The sequence below is a fragment of the Ursus maritimus genome, unplaced genomic scaffold (assembly GCF_017311325.1).
Source record: "Ursus maritimus isolate PB19 unplaced genomic scaffold, ASM1731132v1 scaffold_9, whole genome shotgun sequence".
Taxonomy (NCBI): Eukaryota; Metazoa; Chordata; class Mammalia; order Carnivora; family Ursidae; genus Ursus; species Ursus maritimus.
In genome coordinates, this window is record NW_024427107.1 from 43,866,405 (window position 1) to 43,883,635 (window position 17,231).

At 38.3% G+C, this 17,231-nt stretch overlaps 1 protein-coding gene across 3 annotated transcripts in view; it reads left to right on the top strand.

Moving 5' to 3' along the window:
- OSR2 (odd-skipped related transciption factor 2) overlaps positions 1-3,556 on the top strand; it is a 7,543-nt gene extending 3,987 nt beyond the window's left edge. For 2 of the 3 annotated variants that reach the window (XM_008689202.2, XM_008689203.1), the window contains exons 2-4: positions 278-1,045; positions 2,106-2,205; positions 2,976-3,556. In XM_008689202.2, the coding sequence (XP_008687424.1) occupies positions 390-1,045; positions 2,106-2,205; positions 2,976-3,158 (939 nt within the window). In that variant the 5' untranslated portion in view covers positions 278-389 and the 3' untranslated portion in view covers positions 3,159-3,556. Of the gene's footprint in view, positions 1-277; positions 1,046-2,105; positions 2,206-2,975 lie in introns of those variants that run through there. The other variant, XM_008689201.2, reaches the window with a different exon arrangement.
- The last annotated feature ends 13,675 nt before the right edge of the window (positions 3,557-17,231 follow it).

Here is a 17,231-nt window from a genome sequence, read left to right on the forward strand (position 1 = left end):
CCTTCTGTGGGCGCCCACAGAAGGGGCGCGGGGCGCCCCGCTCGCCAGAAGGCCACTTCCTGCCCCGCCTGACACCCTGGCCCCGGAGCCGAGCTCGGTGCGGACTCGCCTGGCAGGCGCGGTGCGGTTCCCTCACCACTCCTTTTGAGGGCCCTGGAGGAGAGTGGGGAGGAGGACTTTGAAGGAAGGTGTGGTAACCCTCGCTGGCGCCAAACGGCAGGCCGAGCCGGCTTAGATAATAGTCACGACTCTCCCTCTCTCCCTCTGCCATTTTTAGGGTTTCTCTGCGTGCCGTTGTCTCTCTGGGTTTTCACCGGAGCCCCACGCCCACCTGCCTCTGAGTCCTGGAAGAAAGGGGCGGTACCCTCCGCCCCCCAGCACCCGGGAAAATGGGGAGCAAGGCCCTGCCGGCGCCCATCCCGCTCCACCCGTCGCTGCAGCTCACCAATTACTCCTTCCTGCAGGCGGTGAACACCTTCCCCGCCGCGGTGGACCACCTGCAGGGCCTGTACGGTCTCAGCGCCGTGCAGACCATGCACATGAACCACTGGACGCTGGGGTACCCCAACGTGCACGAGATCACCCGCTCCACCATCACCGAGATGGCGGCGGCGCAGGGCCTCGTGGACGCGCGATTTCCTTTCCCGGCTCTGCCCTTTACCACCCACCTCTTCCACCCCAAGCAGGGAGCCATTGCCCACGTCCTCCCAGCCCTGCACAAGGACCGGCCCCGTTTTGACTTTGCCAACTTGGCGGTGGCCGCCACGCAAGAGGATCCCCCTAAAATGGGAGACCTGACCAAGCTGAGCCCGGGGCTGGGTAGCCCCATGTCGGGGCTCAGTAAATTGACTCCGGACAGAAAGCCCTCCCGAGGGAGGTTGCCCTCCAAAACGAAAAAAGAGTTTATCTGCAAGTTTTGCGGCAGACACTTTACCAAATCCTACAACTTGCTCATCCACGAGAGGACCCACACGGATGAGAGGCCGTACACGTGTGACATCTGCCACAAGGCCTTCCGGAGGCAAGACCATCTGCGGGATCACAGGTGAGGTGGGGAAAGAGGTAGGCCCGGGAAGGGATGGCGACTTAGTCCAGAGTACCCAGTCCTGAGAGACATTCCAAGTGTCACTAAAATCCCCTCTGCGCTAGAATAGATCCCCAAAGGCCCTCCCTGGCCAGCTACAACTAACCCCCAACAATTACCTTTTTCCTCCGCCGTCTCCTGCTGCGTCCTTGTTTGGAATGCCGGAGGACCTTTCCTCATCCTTAGGCGGATGCAATCTGGTGGGTTGGCCTTGGTCCTCAGATCTGTTTCCAGTTTCCTCCCGGTCGCCGTTGAGGGGTGGGGTGGGTAAAGCCGAGGGTCCCCGAAGACTTTCCCGTGGTGGATACTAGTACGGGCTGCCGTCAGACCATTTCTAGAATTGTCCTAGTGCGCCTCTACTGGGTTCCCTCCCTGCGCTACTCCCCACCCCCAGGTGCACCCCAGAGCCTGCCAAGGCGATCTTTCTTTTATTTTATTTATGGGGGTCTTGAGATCACTGAATTTAAAAACGGCTCCCCACAACCCCTTCACCACCTTAAACTCTGCATTCATAAACGAATGAAAAAATACTATAACGTAAGTGTTTTCATCGGGTAAAAACTTCCCAGGAGGGGGGTTGGGGTGTCTTCTCTCTGCACTCTACCTGCAATTCCACAGGGTTAGGACTTCAGTTGGGCTCCTCCGTAGCTGTTTAGGGATTCGCTAAAATCCATTCCCCTGAATTCGACCTTGCCTAACATCCTGATTTGGCCAGTTTAAGTACCACGGAAAGCCGTAGAGACCAGGAAGGACTCATTCGGCGGGATTTTAATCTCCAGAATACGCCAGAGAGGGCGATCAAGTGTAGATAAAGCCAGAGTCCGGTGAATGTTTTGAAGAATCTGTTAGTTGAGGTTAACCATAAACAGAATTACACAGGGGGGAAAAACAATCTAAAAATATAAATAATGGGAATCCCGTTTCTTTTGTCCTTTCACGACTTCCTTTTGAGTAGCTGTCAAAAGAAACTCCTCACCATGGTGGTAAAACCATTTCAATGAAACCTTATATTGATTTACAGGTATATCCATTCCAAAGAAAAACCTTTCAAATGTCAGGAATGTGGGAAAGGATTTTGTCAGTCTAGAACTCTAGCGGTTCACAAAACTTTACATATGCAGGTAAGTTTGTTTTCTTGTTTAAAGACAATGGCTGGTTTCGTTTTATCATTTTTGCTCCTTACAAAGGTGTTCAGTGGCCGGCTCTTTCTCTTAAAAGGCTCTGTCTAGATTTAGTTTTCTAGGTGGGGAAAACAGCACTCAACTTTTTTATACCAAAAAAAAAAATTAATGTTCCTTAACACAAAACATTATTATATTTTTCTTAAAGAAAAGACCATTCTCTGTATTCTAAATCCTAATTTTAGAATTATTATTTTTCCCCCATCTGATCTGCCCTGCATTTAAAGCTTTCGTGTTTGGGAGGAAATAAAGGTAATTTTGATAATGGAGGCATGGCGAAATCCCATATGCTCTCTCTCCCAAAGGCCTCATAATTTGTAGTTTTCTGAACATTGAGGAATAGTTTAATTTTCCAGCAAAGAAGAGCCTTATTGCCTGGGAGAATGTCGTTCCTTAAGAGAGGATTAGAGTTTTTCCTTCCTCCTTTTCCTGCCTGTGACACGGTGATGAAATGTAAAGAGCTGGAAATCACAAAGCCCACCGCGGTGGCCACCGGCAGTTATCAGTGTAATCGGGGCCCCTCTGTGTGCCTGCGCGTGTGTTTTCTTGATTGGAGGATTAGGAGCCAGATTTGTTCCTGCAAGTCCCCTCTTTTGTTGTCGTGCGTGTGTTATGTTAACGGCTTGTGATACCGATAAGACAGAAACTATTGAGAAGGGTGCGGTGGTGGTGTGAAGGATTAATCCTTTGCTTGCTTCACATCTGAACAGGAATCTCCACACAAATGTCCCACATGTGGAAGAACCTTTAATCAGAGAAGTAATCTGAAAACTCACCTTCTCACCCATACAGACATCAAGCCCTACAGCTGCGAGCAGTGCGGCAAAGTGTTCAGGCGAAACTGTGATCTGCGGCGGCACAGCCTGACTCACACCCCGCGGCAGGACTTCTAGAGAAGCCCAGGATGTGTCCCATGCCGCCGCTGCTCCCCTCCCCAGACACCTCTCCACGCCTCCCACCCAGGGGTCGCACCCCCAACCCCTTACTGACCCCAGCTCTTCCCTTGCTGCAGCTGCACCTGCAGCTCCAGGGAGTTAACTCTTCTGCTCGAGGACTGAGAACTGTAGAAAGCCACACAAGTACATCCCTTCACAAAGAGCATATGCTAGTTTCTTGTAGATATTCACAGCTCATTTTAGAGCTCTGTACATAATGTCGTGGGTCTTTGTTTTGCTGTTTTGTTTTGTTTGTTTTTGTATCTTGTTGGATGCACCTAGATATGGAAAATGGAAGCCAAATTTATCTTTAAAGAGTGTATTTTCAAAATAAAACTTCTTCTTGTTTGTTTCAACACTTCTGGAAAAGTGTCTTGCTATTTAACTTCTGTGTTTTCTCTGGGTTCTGGAAGAGTAGGATGCCTCTAAAATACTCAATATCGAGGGTGTTCTTTATCCCTGCATTTTAAATATAAGACTTCTCATGATTCTCTTACTGAAGCGTCAGCTCTTCCCTTTCTGTATTGTGGCATTTTGGAATTGGACAATTTGGAATTGGAATTTTTGTTTTTTGGAAGATATTAAAATTGATACCATTAAGGTTTTATCCCCTTTTGTTTATTCTATTTCCTTGTGTATTATTCCTTCAGATAAAAGCAATATAATGATCATTATTAATAGCATGCAACTCCATGACTGCCCTCCCTGAAAGCACAAGGTGAGAAAAGTCCTTGACCTAATGTCAGAGTTTATGATGGACAACTTCTCTTACCATTAGACTTTGAACACTATGATTTAGCACTACAGACAGAGACTTTATCCTGGTTTCAGGAGAGAAGCCTAATCATCCTCCTAGAAGAGTGCAGGAAGGTGCAACCTTCAGAAGACAGCAGACAAGAGGAAAAACGAGAAGCTACTTAGCCGTGAATATATTTCTATCCTAGGGTGGAGATGCTTTCTTCTAGAAAATTCAGCTTTCTTTGCAAAGCAAACTGAGTCAGGTCGCTTGCAAAGTTTCCATCACTGGTTGGCCTTTTGTCCCTGGGAAAATGCCAGAAGTATAGGTACTCTGTATGGAGCTCATGGCAAGTATATAATAATCTTCTGAGGCATTTCAACCTTTTCCAGATGGTTCCTGGGGAATGTGACACTAATATCATGACAGACCACCTGTATAGGATCTAGGTGGAAGGTTTTGGATACAGATAAACTGTAGTACTAGGCGGAGGCTGGAAGGGAAATAACTGGATTTAAGGAGGGAACATCAGAGGAACCCATGGCCCCTAACCAAGGAGGTACTCACAGGCTTTAATACTGAACAAAAGGCTGAATTAGGTACTCTCAGATTTTTTTCATTTTTGTATTTGTGTTGGATGGCAGGTCTCATCTTTAGGGTGATACCAGGGAACACATCCTATGTTTGTACTTTAGAATTCTCCTTAACGGTGCATAGGGATTTAAGGACTAGATTCCAAATTTTTAACCAGTGCCTTGTTCAATACAACTTACAAAGAGGTTTCAAAGAGTGTTCCAGATTCAATGCTTACTCTGTTCTCAGGGGAGCTGGCTGGAAGTCACTTCTGCTTCTCATGAGAGATGAATTCTCTCCAACAAAGTGTCCACTCACCAAGCCTGTGTGTCTAATGCTCACACAAATGCATTTCCCAACATGGGATGGGCCCAAGCCTTCACTGAGGAGAGGGGGCAGGGATGAAGTGTGAGGGTGCATGTGTGTGTGGCATTTAGAAGACTGAAATTCTTGTTTGTTTTCTTGTGTTTGTACAGAATTAACTCAGTGACCTCCCTACCTCTACTCTCTTAAGATCCTGCCCACCTTGGCACAGAAGATTTGAATACTTTAGGGCAGGGTTACACATTGACTGTCCCTAGAGCTCCCCTAATCCTGCAGGCATTTTCCATGTAGTCAGTCTCGCTTCCCCACCCACCCCAACTGACTACAAACAGCAGAGTTCCATTGCACAGAGTTCAGTCCAATTATCAAAAAACGACCCTTGCTCGCTATCAAGCTCAGGCATATCCTTGAAGTCCCTGTCACAAGGATGTTTAGATAGAAATAACCAGAATATGGTTCCTCTGCATTTATTTTAGTTGAAAAAATGGAAATCAGAAGAGAATGAGGAAAAAATAAAGTGGAGAAAGCCATTCCTCTTCTCGGATACACACTATTTCAAGTTAATATGAATTTATTTATACAGTCATTAACAAATACAAGTTTTGGAATCTTGACTACCTAGATAATTTAAAAATCAAGGGGTGCCTGGGTAGCTCAGTCAGTTAAGTGTCTGCCTTCAGCTCAGGTCAGGATCCCAGGGTCCTGGGATGGAGCCCCATTTGGGGCTCCCTGTTCAGCAGGGAATCTGCTTCTCCCTCTCCCTCTGTCCCTCCCCCCAATTTGTGGTCTCTCTCTTGCTCTCCCTCTCAAATAAATAAATAAAATCTTTTTAAAAATCTATAATAGGGCTTAATTTAATAGCTCCCTTCGATCTGCACTCTTAAAGCCAACATCCATCTAGACTTAGAATGTAATCTAGCCTCAAGAACACACTCTTTCCACACCTTGTGATCTCAGAGAAACTTTTGAACAGTGGGTTCCTGCCTCTTCAAATTCAGAGTTTTGTTTTCTTCTTCTTTAGAAGGTTCAAGTATGCAGGAAATGAATCTTATGTGAGAAAAATTTACAAGGTATCATAAGGAAAATGATATCTTGTAGCTTATGAAATTAATCTACTGAGGGTTTTTTTGTGGGTTGGTTTTTTTTTTTTTTTGGTTTGTTTTGTTTTTTGGCTTTTTTTTTGTTTTTTTTGTTTAGAGAAGAGTCATTATTTGACTTTTAGATTAGCCTGTGTTTTCCTTACACCCTCTACCACAGTCAGCTCATGAATCAATACCCCTGGCCAGAGACCAGGAATGGGAAATATCACGAGTCATAACCACAGTGCTGAAGAACTTCATGTACAGCAGTTAAATATGGAGCTGTGACTTTAATCTTATTTTGCAATCCGTGCGTGAGATTTTAAAAATAATATCTAAAATTTAATTATATTTTAATCAATTATTAATGTAAAATTATGAATGTGTGTTAGGTGCACTTATTGATGCTAATATGGAAATGTAGGTCATCATAGCACCAGTGCTTTATAATTGCAGTAATTAAAATTGTTATTTTGCAAAGGCACATCCTCTTTTACATGAGGAAGCTTTCCAAAGTTTAACTTTAAGACAACTAAATATTTAAGAAGCAAACAAATCTAAAATTTCAAAATATAAATAGGCCTAATTACTACTAGTGATGAAATCAGAAGCATATACTGGGAGTTTCTTCTACTGTTCATTTGTCAGATGTCAGCATAGACATTTGAACCTCTTCACTTAAATCATGTTCCATCAAGTACCCTTGCCCTAGTTGTGATTCTGGAGGGGCAGCCTACCCCTGAAGGCACTTAGGATATTAGGTCTTGAATACTGTCAACATGATAGACTATGCGCATTTGGGTTAAACAGAATAGAAAGTACAGCAAATTTTAATACAAGAAGGGTATTACCATGGCATAATGGGCTACCTCTCCTATTTGCAAAGTAATTTTAATATAATAATAATAATAATGATAAAAGACAAAAGTTGATGAAACCATATCACACATTGCAAACAGGAATAATGTTTGTATTTTGGAGGATTATTTGTGTTCACCTTTATTAGTGTATTATATTGAGGCTGTATTTCCCAATTTTCCCTTCGGAAATGTAACTTTCCGCTGATAACCACTTCTGCTGACAGCAATGAGCAATAAAGGGAGTGGAGATTCAGAATGATTCAGCTTTGATGACCTAAGATACTTCAAGTTCATTCCTGTTTCTTTATTGCTTGTCCCCCCCAACACAAATTACATTATCATCTAAGCTATATAACTTTTTCTTTATAACTATCCAAGGCAAAAAATGATAGTGAAAAACTATAAGTAACACAAATAGCCTACAATAGGAAATTGCTGAATCAATTATAATGCTGTATCTGTTATGTATAGCATTATACTACATATATACTAGGTGTACACTCTACTAGTAGGTATAGTTTTCTACTGCAAACAGAAAAGCTGACTAAAAGGGGCTTACACAATAGGGGATTTATTTTCTGACATAACAAGAAGTCTCAAGGAAGGGTCCCGAGATGTATAATTAACTGGAGTGACAACATCATCCAGAGCGCAGTTCTTCTGACTTTTTTCTTCTCCCGTAGTTGCAACAACTCCAACCACCAGTTCTAGTGCTTCCTTCTCACACACATTTCATAGGCAGAAAAAGGATTTATCTGTTCCTTGTATCACTTTTTCAGAATTAAGGATCTTGAATAAATCCAACCCGTAGGGGCGCCTGGGTGGCTCAGTGGGTTAAGCATCTGCCTTCCGCTCAGGTCATGATCTGGGAAACTAAGCCCCTTTCAGCTCCCACTCAGCGTGGGGGTGGGGGGGTGGGGGGTCTGGTTCTTCCTCTCCCTCTGCCCCTCCTCCTTGCTCATTCTCTCTCTCTCTCTCTCAAAATAAATAAATAAAATATTTTTTAAAAATCCAACCTGTAGACTTGTCCTCATATCTTACTGGTCAAAATTAGGTCAACCTGCTCCTTCCTCAGCCAATCACTAAGGACAATAGAATTATACCATGATTGCCTTAGACTAAATAAAGCTCATCATCTTTTTTTTTAATAATTTTTATTTTGTTATATTAGTCACCATACAGTACATCCCCAGTTTTTGATGCAATGTTTCATGATTCATTATTTGCGTATAACACCCAGTGCTCATGCAATACGTGCCCTCCTTAATACCCATCACCGGCCTATCCCAGTCCCCCACCCCCCTCCCCTCTGAAGCCCTCAGTCTGTTTCCCAGAGTCCACAATCTCTCATGGTTCATTCCCCTTTCTGTTTACCCCCCTTCATTCTTCCTTTCCTTCTCCTACCGATCTTCCTATTTCTTATAAAACTCATCTTCTAAGCACCGAAATGGAGCCAGCCTGCCCTGAAGGCCTTGACGGCCTGAAAAAAACCTGAGTTCTGTTAGCAAGGAAGAATGGAGAATTGAGTATTGCGAATATTAAGCAGATGTTAAAAATGAAGTTTCTGTTAATGATCTTATGTTAGGAGATGCTTATGTTATAACAGAAGGATATTTAGGGGCATATACAATATTATCCAAACTACATAAACAAAACCTTGAAAAAACTAAGCAGAAGTAAAGACTAGCAGAAAACACACCAAATTGTTAATAGTGGTTATTCATGAGTAACAAACCAAGGGTGTACTTTTCTTCTTTTCTTATTTTCAAATCTCCTACAATAAGCATGTGTTACTTTTATAAAGGAAAGGGTAATAAACATTATTTTTAAAATTCAAGATAAGTTCTTAGTTTCCTCAATATTTTTTTCATCTTGCTTTATTGCCTCTGAACAGCCTTTGCTTGTCTCTTTTCACACACACACACACACACACACACACGCACACGCGCGTATACCCTCTTGCTTCCTCTAAACCATTTCTTTAATTTAGTTACATCCTTACTTTCTAGGTCCTTTTCTTTCTTCCTTGATTTCTATTCAAATATCTTTTTCCTGTTGTTTCTCTTCTCTTCTCTAGGTTGCTGTACTCCGGTTCTTTGTTTTCTTCCTTGTAAGAGCTTTAATAATTCTGGTTCAGCCTTCCTCCAGGTGTGATCATTAGAATTATCCAGGGTACTTATTTCTGGGCTCTCCCTAATCCAGTGGGGGACTTGGAATGCCTGGTGATAAAGACTCAGGACTCTGTATTTTAAACAAACACTTCAGGTAGTTCTTATGTGTAATGCAGACTGAGAACTTCTGCCTTAGCCTTTGACACCATCATTCTCTTTATCTTATCCATCCGGCATTTACTCTGTGCCTACCGTAATAAACATAAAACAGATTTCAATCCACTTTTCTTTACTTATTTACTCACTGTCCTTGAAGTGGTGAAATTTTCCTCTGCTTTGATTCTTATTACTCTTCCATGGTCTCTCTATGCACTTTTCTATTGTTGCTGTCTCCAAATTAGATTTTTCTTTTTTGCATTAATAGACATCTTTGGCTTTGATAGTTTATTTCTTTGTTCTTCTTTGTTCTCTTAATCCACTCACTAGTTTAAAGAGGCAGGAGAATAAAGTGAATGTAATAATCGATTAAGATGAGAACATCACTGAGAGATAAAAATGATTCTCTTTTCCATTTGTAGATTGAAATATTGTCACCAAATGACTTGTTACTTCAACTTCTGTTCAAAAAACATGAATTTGCTATGAGTAATGTATTTCCTAAAGTGTGTGTGTGCTGGTTTTAAGATCAGAGCTAAACAAAATAGTTTTTTAGATTATTTATATTATTAAACTACAATTTCAGAGCAGGTGGCCATTTTATGATGGAAAGAGCTATGACATGAAGTCAGAAGATGGATTTAATCTTTTAAGGCCTGAAATTTTTTATGGACAAAACATTTAACATCTTTGAGACTCAGTTTCTCATCTGTAATATGAGAGTTTTCACTACATAATAAGGTCTTCTCCAGCTTGTAAGATTTATGGTTCTCATTGAGATAAACATAAATGCATTGATAGATAAGTATTGTTCACTTCACAAAAGCTAGAAAAATACCAAGAATCATATCACTTCTCTCCCATAAAATGTTATTAATTCAGTAAAAATAAATGTAGGTTTACAAATTAATTTCTACTTCAAGCTGTCATATCATCTGTTTTTCTAAAACTTCTGAAATTTTAGAGGCACTTTGGATGACTGTTGATTAAAAGTAAAGTTTTTTAAATGAAAAGGAAATGTATTTATCATTTTCAATTTACAAAAACAATCATGCTTATTGTAAAAAAAATTCTAACAATATAAAAGTGTAAAAAGTAGAAGTCTCTTATTTCCTCACCCCCACTAATGACCCTCTTAGTTCCATTCCCCAGAGGGAATTTTTGGTATGTCTTTCTGGACATTTTGCTGTAGATATGGAAAGGTAAGGGTACATGTAAAAACATACACACACAAATAGGATTATAGTATAGTACTATTTTGCAACTTTCTCCCCCCCCCACACACACTTAACAATAAAACAATATTTTGGGGTCTTTTTTTCCCATATCAGCATAAACAGATAATCTGCTAAGGTAAAGAAAAAAAGTCTAAAGACTTCTAAGCTTGAGAATTAATTCTTTTCATTAGAATTTAACATAAGAAATAGGAAAATCATTCTGTTACTGAAATTACTTACAAAATGCTATCCTTAACTGCCAAACCTTTAGTCCCGTATCTTCATGACAGCAGCTGAGAGAGTGCCTGAGGGTTTTGAAGATTCTTCAAGGTGTGTCATATTATGGTTCACATCAGTGCACACTGATACACCTCCCTGGCAAGAACTGAAAGATACAGTTCTTAAATCCCCTGGTGACCCATTATCCATGGATCATTGACAAGATAGAATGTAATAGCTCCTGTCTTTTTACCAAGGTAAACTTCCCAGTGAAACTGTACTGGTCTCGCCCTGTGCCCTTTATTTAAAGAAACAAAAAAAATTAGTCTAGGAAAAAGAAACTACATTAAATAGATAACACAAATGCTCTCATATTCTTTAATGTGATGTTTATTGAATGAGGAAATATCTATTGAAATATAGTAGCTATTTAATAGTAAAGCCTGAGACAGAAGTTTTTCCCACAACTTAGCGTTCCAAACAGATCATCTGAAATTCAAGGTTAAATGAATTGCACAAAATCCAGCCTTTGGAACATCAAGTTAAACTAATAGATGTTTCGCCTATTCAGACATGTAAACAATAGTTCAATTGGTACTATGGACCAAAATTTAACATCTCCCATTATTTTGCCACGGTCTAAAAAGTCAGTACTTCTCTATCCAAAAAATTGTTTTACTTATGAACTGGGCCATCGTCCTAAGCTTTCAGGGACCCAATCACAGACCTCTTCAATGTTTACCATGTGTCACCATGTCTTTGCAACATCATGTATTGACAATGCTGTGTTGTAAATACCATAACGTGATGACAGGACATGGCCATGTTTTTATGTTGTTCTGATCTAGATCCGTCTGAAAGTTCCTTATTTTATGTTAATCTTCTTGACTTCTATAAGGATTCTTCCCTATTTCTATCGGTTTAGAGTTACAAAAGGTTAGAGATAGAAATATGATGCTCTTGTCAACGTGATCAACACTTTATTTTCCTGCCCAGGTCAAAGAAAAAAGGAAAAGGAAAAGAAAAAAAAGCAATAACTTCACCAAAAAAGCAAGTTTCAGAATGGTAAGTATGTATCATTCATGTAAATTTTGAAGGCATGATCTATAGTTTATATAAATATAGTATAAGTATAAATTGTTCTTGGAAATAATACACATTAAATTCTGGAGAGTGGTTACCTTTGGGGAGAAAGACAAAAGAAATTAGGAAGGGGGACTTCAATTGTATTTATATGTTATTGTTTAAAGACATCTGAAGCAAATATTGAAATAGTTAAGGCTTGACAAAGCTGGGTGATATGTGTAGGGGTTTATTCTATTAATCTCTATACTTTTCTATATGCTTAGAAAATTTCATAATAAGCCTTTTTTTTTCCAAAAAGAATCTGATTTTAGAGCTGAAAAGGACTTTAGGAACTATCTAATATTGATATTTAATGAGCAGCTACTCTGTTGTGCTAGAAATACACTGGTATACCAGAGAAACAGTTCTTTAAACCCTTAGAGCTTATGTTCTACTTGGAAAGAGGCTACATTTTTTAAAAATGTGAATACACGAAAACAGATATTGTTAAGGACCCCATTTGAAGATGAGACAATTGAGGTAAAGAAAAGTTAAGTGATTTTCCTGAGGTTCAAGCCAGTTCTAGAGTCTTGCCTTCCCAAATACTTTTGTTTCCCCCTGGTTTCTCCCTAACTTAATGTTATTCTAATTATTGATGGTGTTAGGCACAAACACATTGACAATAGCTCACACTTGTTTTGTAACCATCTCCAATTAAGATACAAGATAGAAGTTACAAATTTGTCAAATGCTAAAACTTAACTGAATAAGCCTTAAAATTATTTGAATATTTTTGATATGACATTAAATTTACACAATTTCTTATTAAGTAGGTCAGCATTATCTTCATTGCATGGGTGAAGAAAGAGATGAATGGGGGAGTAGTCAAGGAGTGAAGTAAATTGCCCAGGGCTCTATAGGAAATACAAGTGACAGGTTCTGGATCAGAATTCACAAGTCTGACTAATCTAATGCAAAATCTTGAGTACCTTCCTTTCTGATCTTTCAGATTACTGTGCCTCACTTCCACACATTCCTGTAAAGCCAACACGACTCTTTTGAAAATTGTAAGAAAGGAGCCCATAACATTAATATCTTGTCAGACAAATTGAGTATTTTTTCACCTCAAAGTTGCAAATTCATTGATAAAAAATGTTTAACATAAGCTTTTGTGTCCATCTAAGTGTGCAAGCCCTTCTCTCCAGATGGTCTCAAAGAATGTTCAGGGAAATCATTTCCCAGACTGCAACTATTCTACTCAGAGCTTTGAAGACAAATTTCAGGTGAGCTTTTATCCACTGTTGGCAAACAAAGAGAGCTGAAGGACAGAATGATTGTGGTGAGCTAACCTACCTAGATGGTGTTATGATATCTATTCTACTTATAAAATCCTAGCATTTATAAAATTTCTATTAAAGCAATTGTCTTCATTTCTATTAAAATAATTGTTTTAATATTATGATAGGCAAAAATGATTGTTGCAGCTTCTTTCTGCATTCATTTTTTTAAAGCTGTCACTTGAAGAAATGAAGTCCTTATGGGAAAATTACTCTGAGCAGAATTTAAATATTCAACATCAGAAGGTAGTATGGTCTAACACTATTCCAGCCCAGGAATCCATCAGCAGACTTTACCCCTGTGCACTACATGCTTCCCTACAAAGGTGATTACAGGTTTATGTTGTGAGTGCTTGATATTGACTGGTACAGGAACACTCCAGAATTACTTATTATCTTCATTTTCCAATGAATTCTTTCTTCCCTTGGCTGATGTGTGAAGCTAGGCTTCTAAGGACTTCTTCAGTGTCCTTATTAAGAACATCTGTAAAGAGCATCAGAATGAAGTGTTGAATTTCACCCATTTGGATTTCATTAAAGTGTCTATAGTTGTCAAGCATTTAGAAAGTCAAGACACTAAGAGTTTGGGGTTTGACCCAAAGGAAATTGGTCCTCATTTTAAGGCTAAACAGGAGGGATAACTGAGCCAAAGTTTTTAGGGAGTTGGGTTTTTTTCGTTTTTTTTCTTTTCTTTTCTTTTTTTTTTTTTTTATCATTCCTTTCAAATACATGCCCCTAAAGAATGAACACTTAAACAGTCATCCTTTCTAATGGTAAGTTTTCTATCTTGCCAAAACAAAGTGTGGGTTTATTGCAGAGGTTCTTAACCCAGGGTTCATGGACTTCTAGTGGGCCCATAGGCAGACCTCAGAGAGTCCATAAACTTCATGATTGTAAGCAAAATTTCGTGTGCATATACACATCTTTTTTTTTTTTTTTTCTGGAAAGAAAGCTGTAGCTTTCGTCAGACTTTCGGGGACATTTGTGATTCAAAAAAGGTTAAGAAATTTTGGTTATTTTTATATGTATTTAGGTATCTTAAAAATGTCAAAGTACCTGAACAAGCAGAATTTTAAATTTCTCTTTTTACTAAGATTTCATAGTGTACATAAATGTACATAACTTATAAATGCTAATAAGGTAAACTAACTTTTCAATATTAACAAATGAACAGAATTTTTGTAATTTGTGAAATCTCAATTATGATTAACTTGCCCATATACACTCTCTGATCTGATCAGGTTTAACAAAAGTAATCTGATTATTTGGAAAAAATAATATAAAAAGAGTAATTTGGTTGAAAAGTGAAAATACGTTGTATTGTCATTGTAATATCAAATTACAGAGTGGTAAAAAACAAGAGCTTGAAAATTTTCCACTACATTTAGTAGTAGTAGTAGTAGTAGTAGTAGTAGTAATAGTTGTTTAGTTAATTAATTATGCTCTAATTATAGTAAAGTGACATGAATTAATTTATATTGTGACTTAAATCCACTTTGAGTAAAAACAGCAACTTCATTTCGTAAAGAACATTAAGTGAAATAAATTCTGATGTGAAAAATCCCCTGGGGATTTTTAAGTTTTCTAACATTCAAAATGAATAGTAAATAATTGGATCATCATTACACTAATTCTAGCTACATTTATGCTTGGAACAGTTGGTAAAATTTAAGAGATCATATTTTAAGTTCAAATACAATACCACATTTCTTCTCTGCATGTGATTTTTAAGAGCATTACTTTAACTGGATCCTATAATTATATTTGTCTTTAAAAATAGATCATTTAGTATATGTTGAATGAGCAACCTTTTCTTAATGTGGTTTTTCTGGTGAATCATTCACTTCAGATTGGAATCAAAACACAGAATGCAGAAATACAGCATGAATCTGTGATTAATAGGGTATCTGCCATTTGTCTTTGTTTTATATCACAAGAATATATATAAGTTATTTTTCCCCTTGAGTTAAACTTTGGACACCAGTCTATTTTGATTTATCTTTGCTTCTTATGCAGAAAGCCTTCTTTGACCACCTTCTTAAATTACCTATCCTCTTAGACAATTCTTTAGCTTATTACATGTGAACCTGGCTTGTTTCCAAATTAACTTGGCTATGCTCTTAATCTTTCCTATCCTCTCTCAAAAGCCTGATCAGCCCTGTTGATATTCACCAAACCAAACTTACAGGCTTCACACTCCCGTGTCTCCTCTGTACTCCCCTGATATATATATATCCCTTGATATATATATATATATATATATATACACATATATATATATATACATATATATATAACATATATAACGTACTCTGTTACATATATATGTAATATATGTATTATATCATCAGTGTTTCTTTCTTTTATTATTTTTCAGATGCCTTTATTCTCTCCTTAAACTTTGTCTTTCTAACTTTGCCTCAAAATGTTTTCTTCTTTTCAATCTATCTCATGAACATAAATTTAAATATTAATGAAATATGGACTCTTGAAGAGTTGCTTATTTGTTTTAAAGTTAAGACTTTTTTGGACGCCTGGCTGGCTCAGTTGGTGGAACATGCAACTCTTGATCTTGGGGTTGTTAAGTTTGAACCCCAGGTTGGGTGTAGAGATTACTTAAAAAATAAAATCTTAAGGGGCATCTGGGTGACTCAGTCGGTTAAGCTCAGTCGGCTAAATTTGATTTCAGTTTGGGTCGTGATCTCAGGCCCAGCCCTGCTTTCAGTCCCACGTAAGGCTCTGTGCTAGGCTTGGAGCCTGCTTAAGATTCTCGCTCTCCTCCTCCCTCTGCCCCTCCCCAGACTTTCTCTCTCTCTCTAAAAAATAAATAAAATAAAATAAAATAAAATAAAATAATATCTTACAAAATAAAATTAAGACTTTTCTTTAGCATCAAGTTTATCTCTTACTATTTATAAAAGGTTAAGAATACGTAAAGGTTATAGTATATGAATTATATCTCAACTAAGCCATTATTTAAAAAAACAGACAATAGTGAAGTGGAGAAAAAAATTAATAAAGTAAAGGAATTTACTTGAGAGTGTTTTGAAAGATATAAACTACAATATGGACCCTAGATATTTATTGTTATTATAATTACTATTACATACATAATCTAGCTTTACAAATTCTCTGAAGTCTTCCTATAAACTAATAATTTAAACTCCTTTGGTAGCTCACTGCCTTAGAACTATTTACCCATATACAAATTATGAGAAAGCTTATAGCACAGTGGCTGGCGTAAAATAGTTATTCAATATATGTTAAAAAACAAAAAACGTTAAAGTACAATTGATAAAGTCATATATTTAGTATAGGGTTTAAAAACTTGAAGAATTTAACCTATGCCTAAAGTAGTCAGGAATGAATTTAAAATTATAAAATATTGTTTTCTTTGATATTATCAATGATATATGCTGTGACAAAAGTAACAGGGCTGGAAAGCATCAGATTAAAATTCATTTTTTAGGCCTTTCTTAGAAGACTGTTATTAAAAGACTTAATAAGGCTGAAAATTAGCTTTTTGGAGTAATATAATTCCCAATCAGCTTTCTTCTCCTGATGGGGATTCCCACACCTCTAGTGACCAAAGAATATTTATTCCAACATGGTGCCTCCTTTTGGAAACAGAGAGCAACTTTTAAATTTTCTGTTAAAATATCCAATAGTGAATATGTATGAGTTCAAGAAATTTTAGTTGCTCAGGAGTTATGATGTTTTTTCTACATTTCAACCCCACCTCCCTCTCACATTCTCAGAACCAATGAAGAAGAAACATTACTTAACAAAGAAGATAAGAATCAGAGCTGATGGGACACTGGTTTTCTAGTCAAGACAGCCAGCCTATTTTCAAAGTTGTGCTCTTCATTATGCTTTAAGAATAGTAGTATCTCTGGATTGGAAGGAACTTTAGAAGTGTCTATGACCATCTTTCATACAGTATTAACTTGAGGAGCCCTCACCATTTTGTGAAGCCACAGGTTGCGTTGTTAGATAACTGAATGTTAGAAAAGTCTTAGGCTCAACCAAAACCCACCTAGCTGCTCCTTCCAGTGATGGATCCTAGGTCTGCTCTCTACTTTCTCTAAGCTGCAAACTTGGGAGAGGGGGAGGAGAGTTCTTCTTATATAAACATGAGATGTTTGAGTTGAACTTTGTAAAATGTTTAGAATTCTTAGGGAATGGTGTCACCATACCATCAGGTCTTTAGAAAAATACACTGCTTATTATTTCTTTCTTTTTCTTTTTCTTTTTTTTTTAGCTTTTATTTATTTATTTGAGAGAGAGAGAGAGAGAGGACAAGAGTGGGGGGAGGGGCAGAGGGAGAGGGACAAGCAGACTCCCCGCTGAGCAG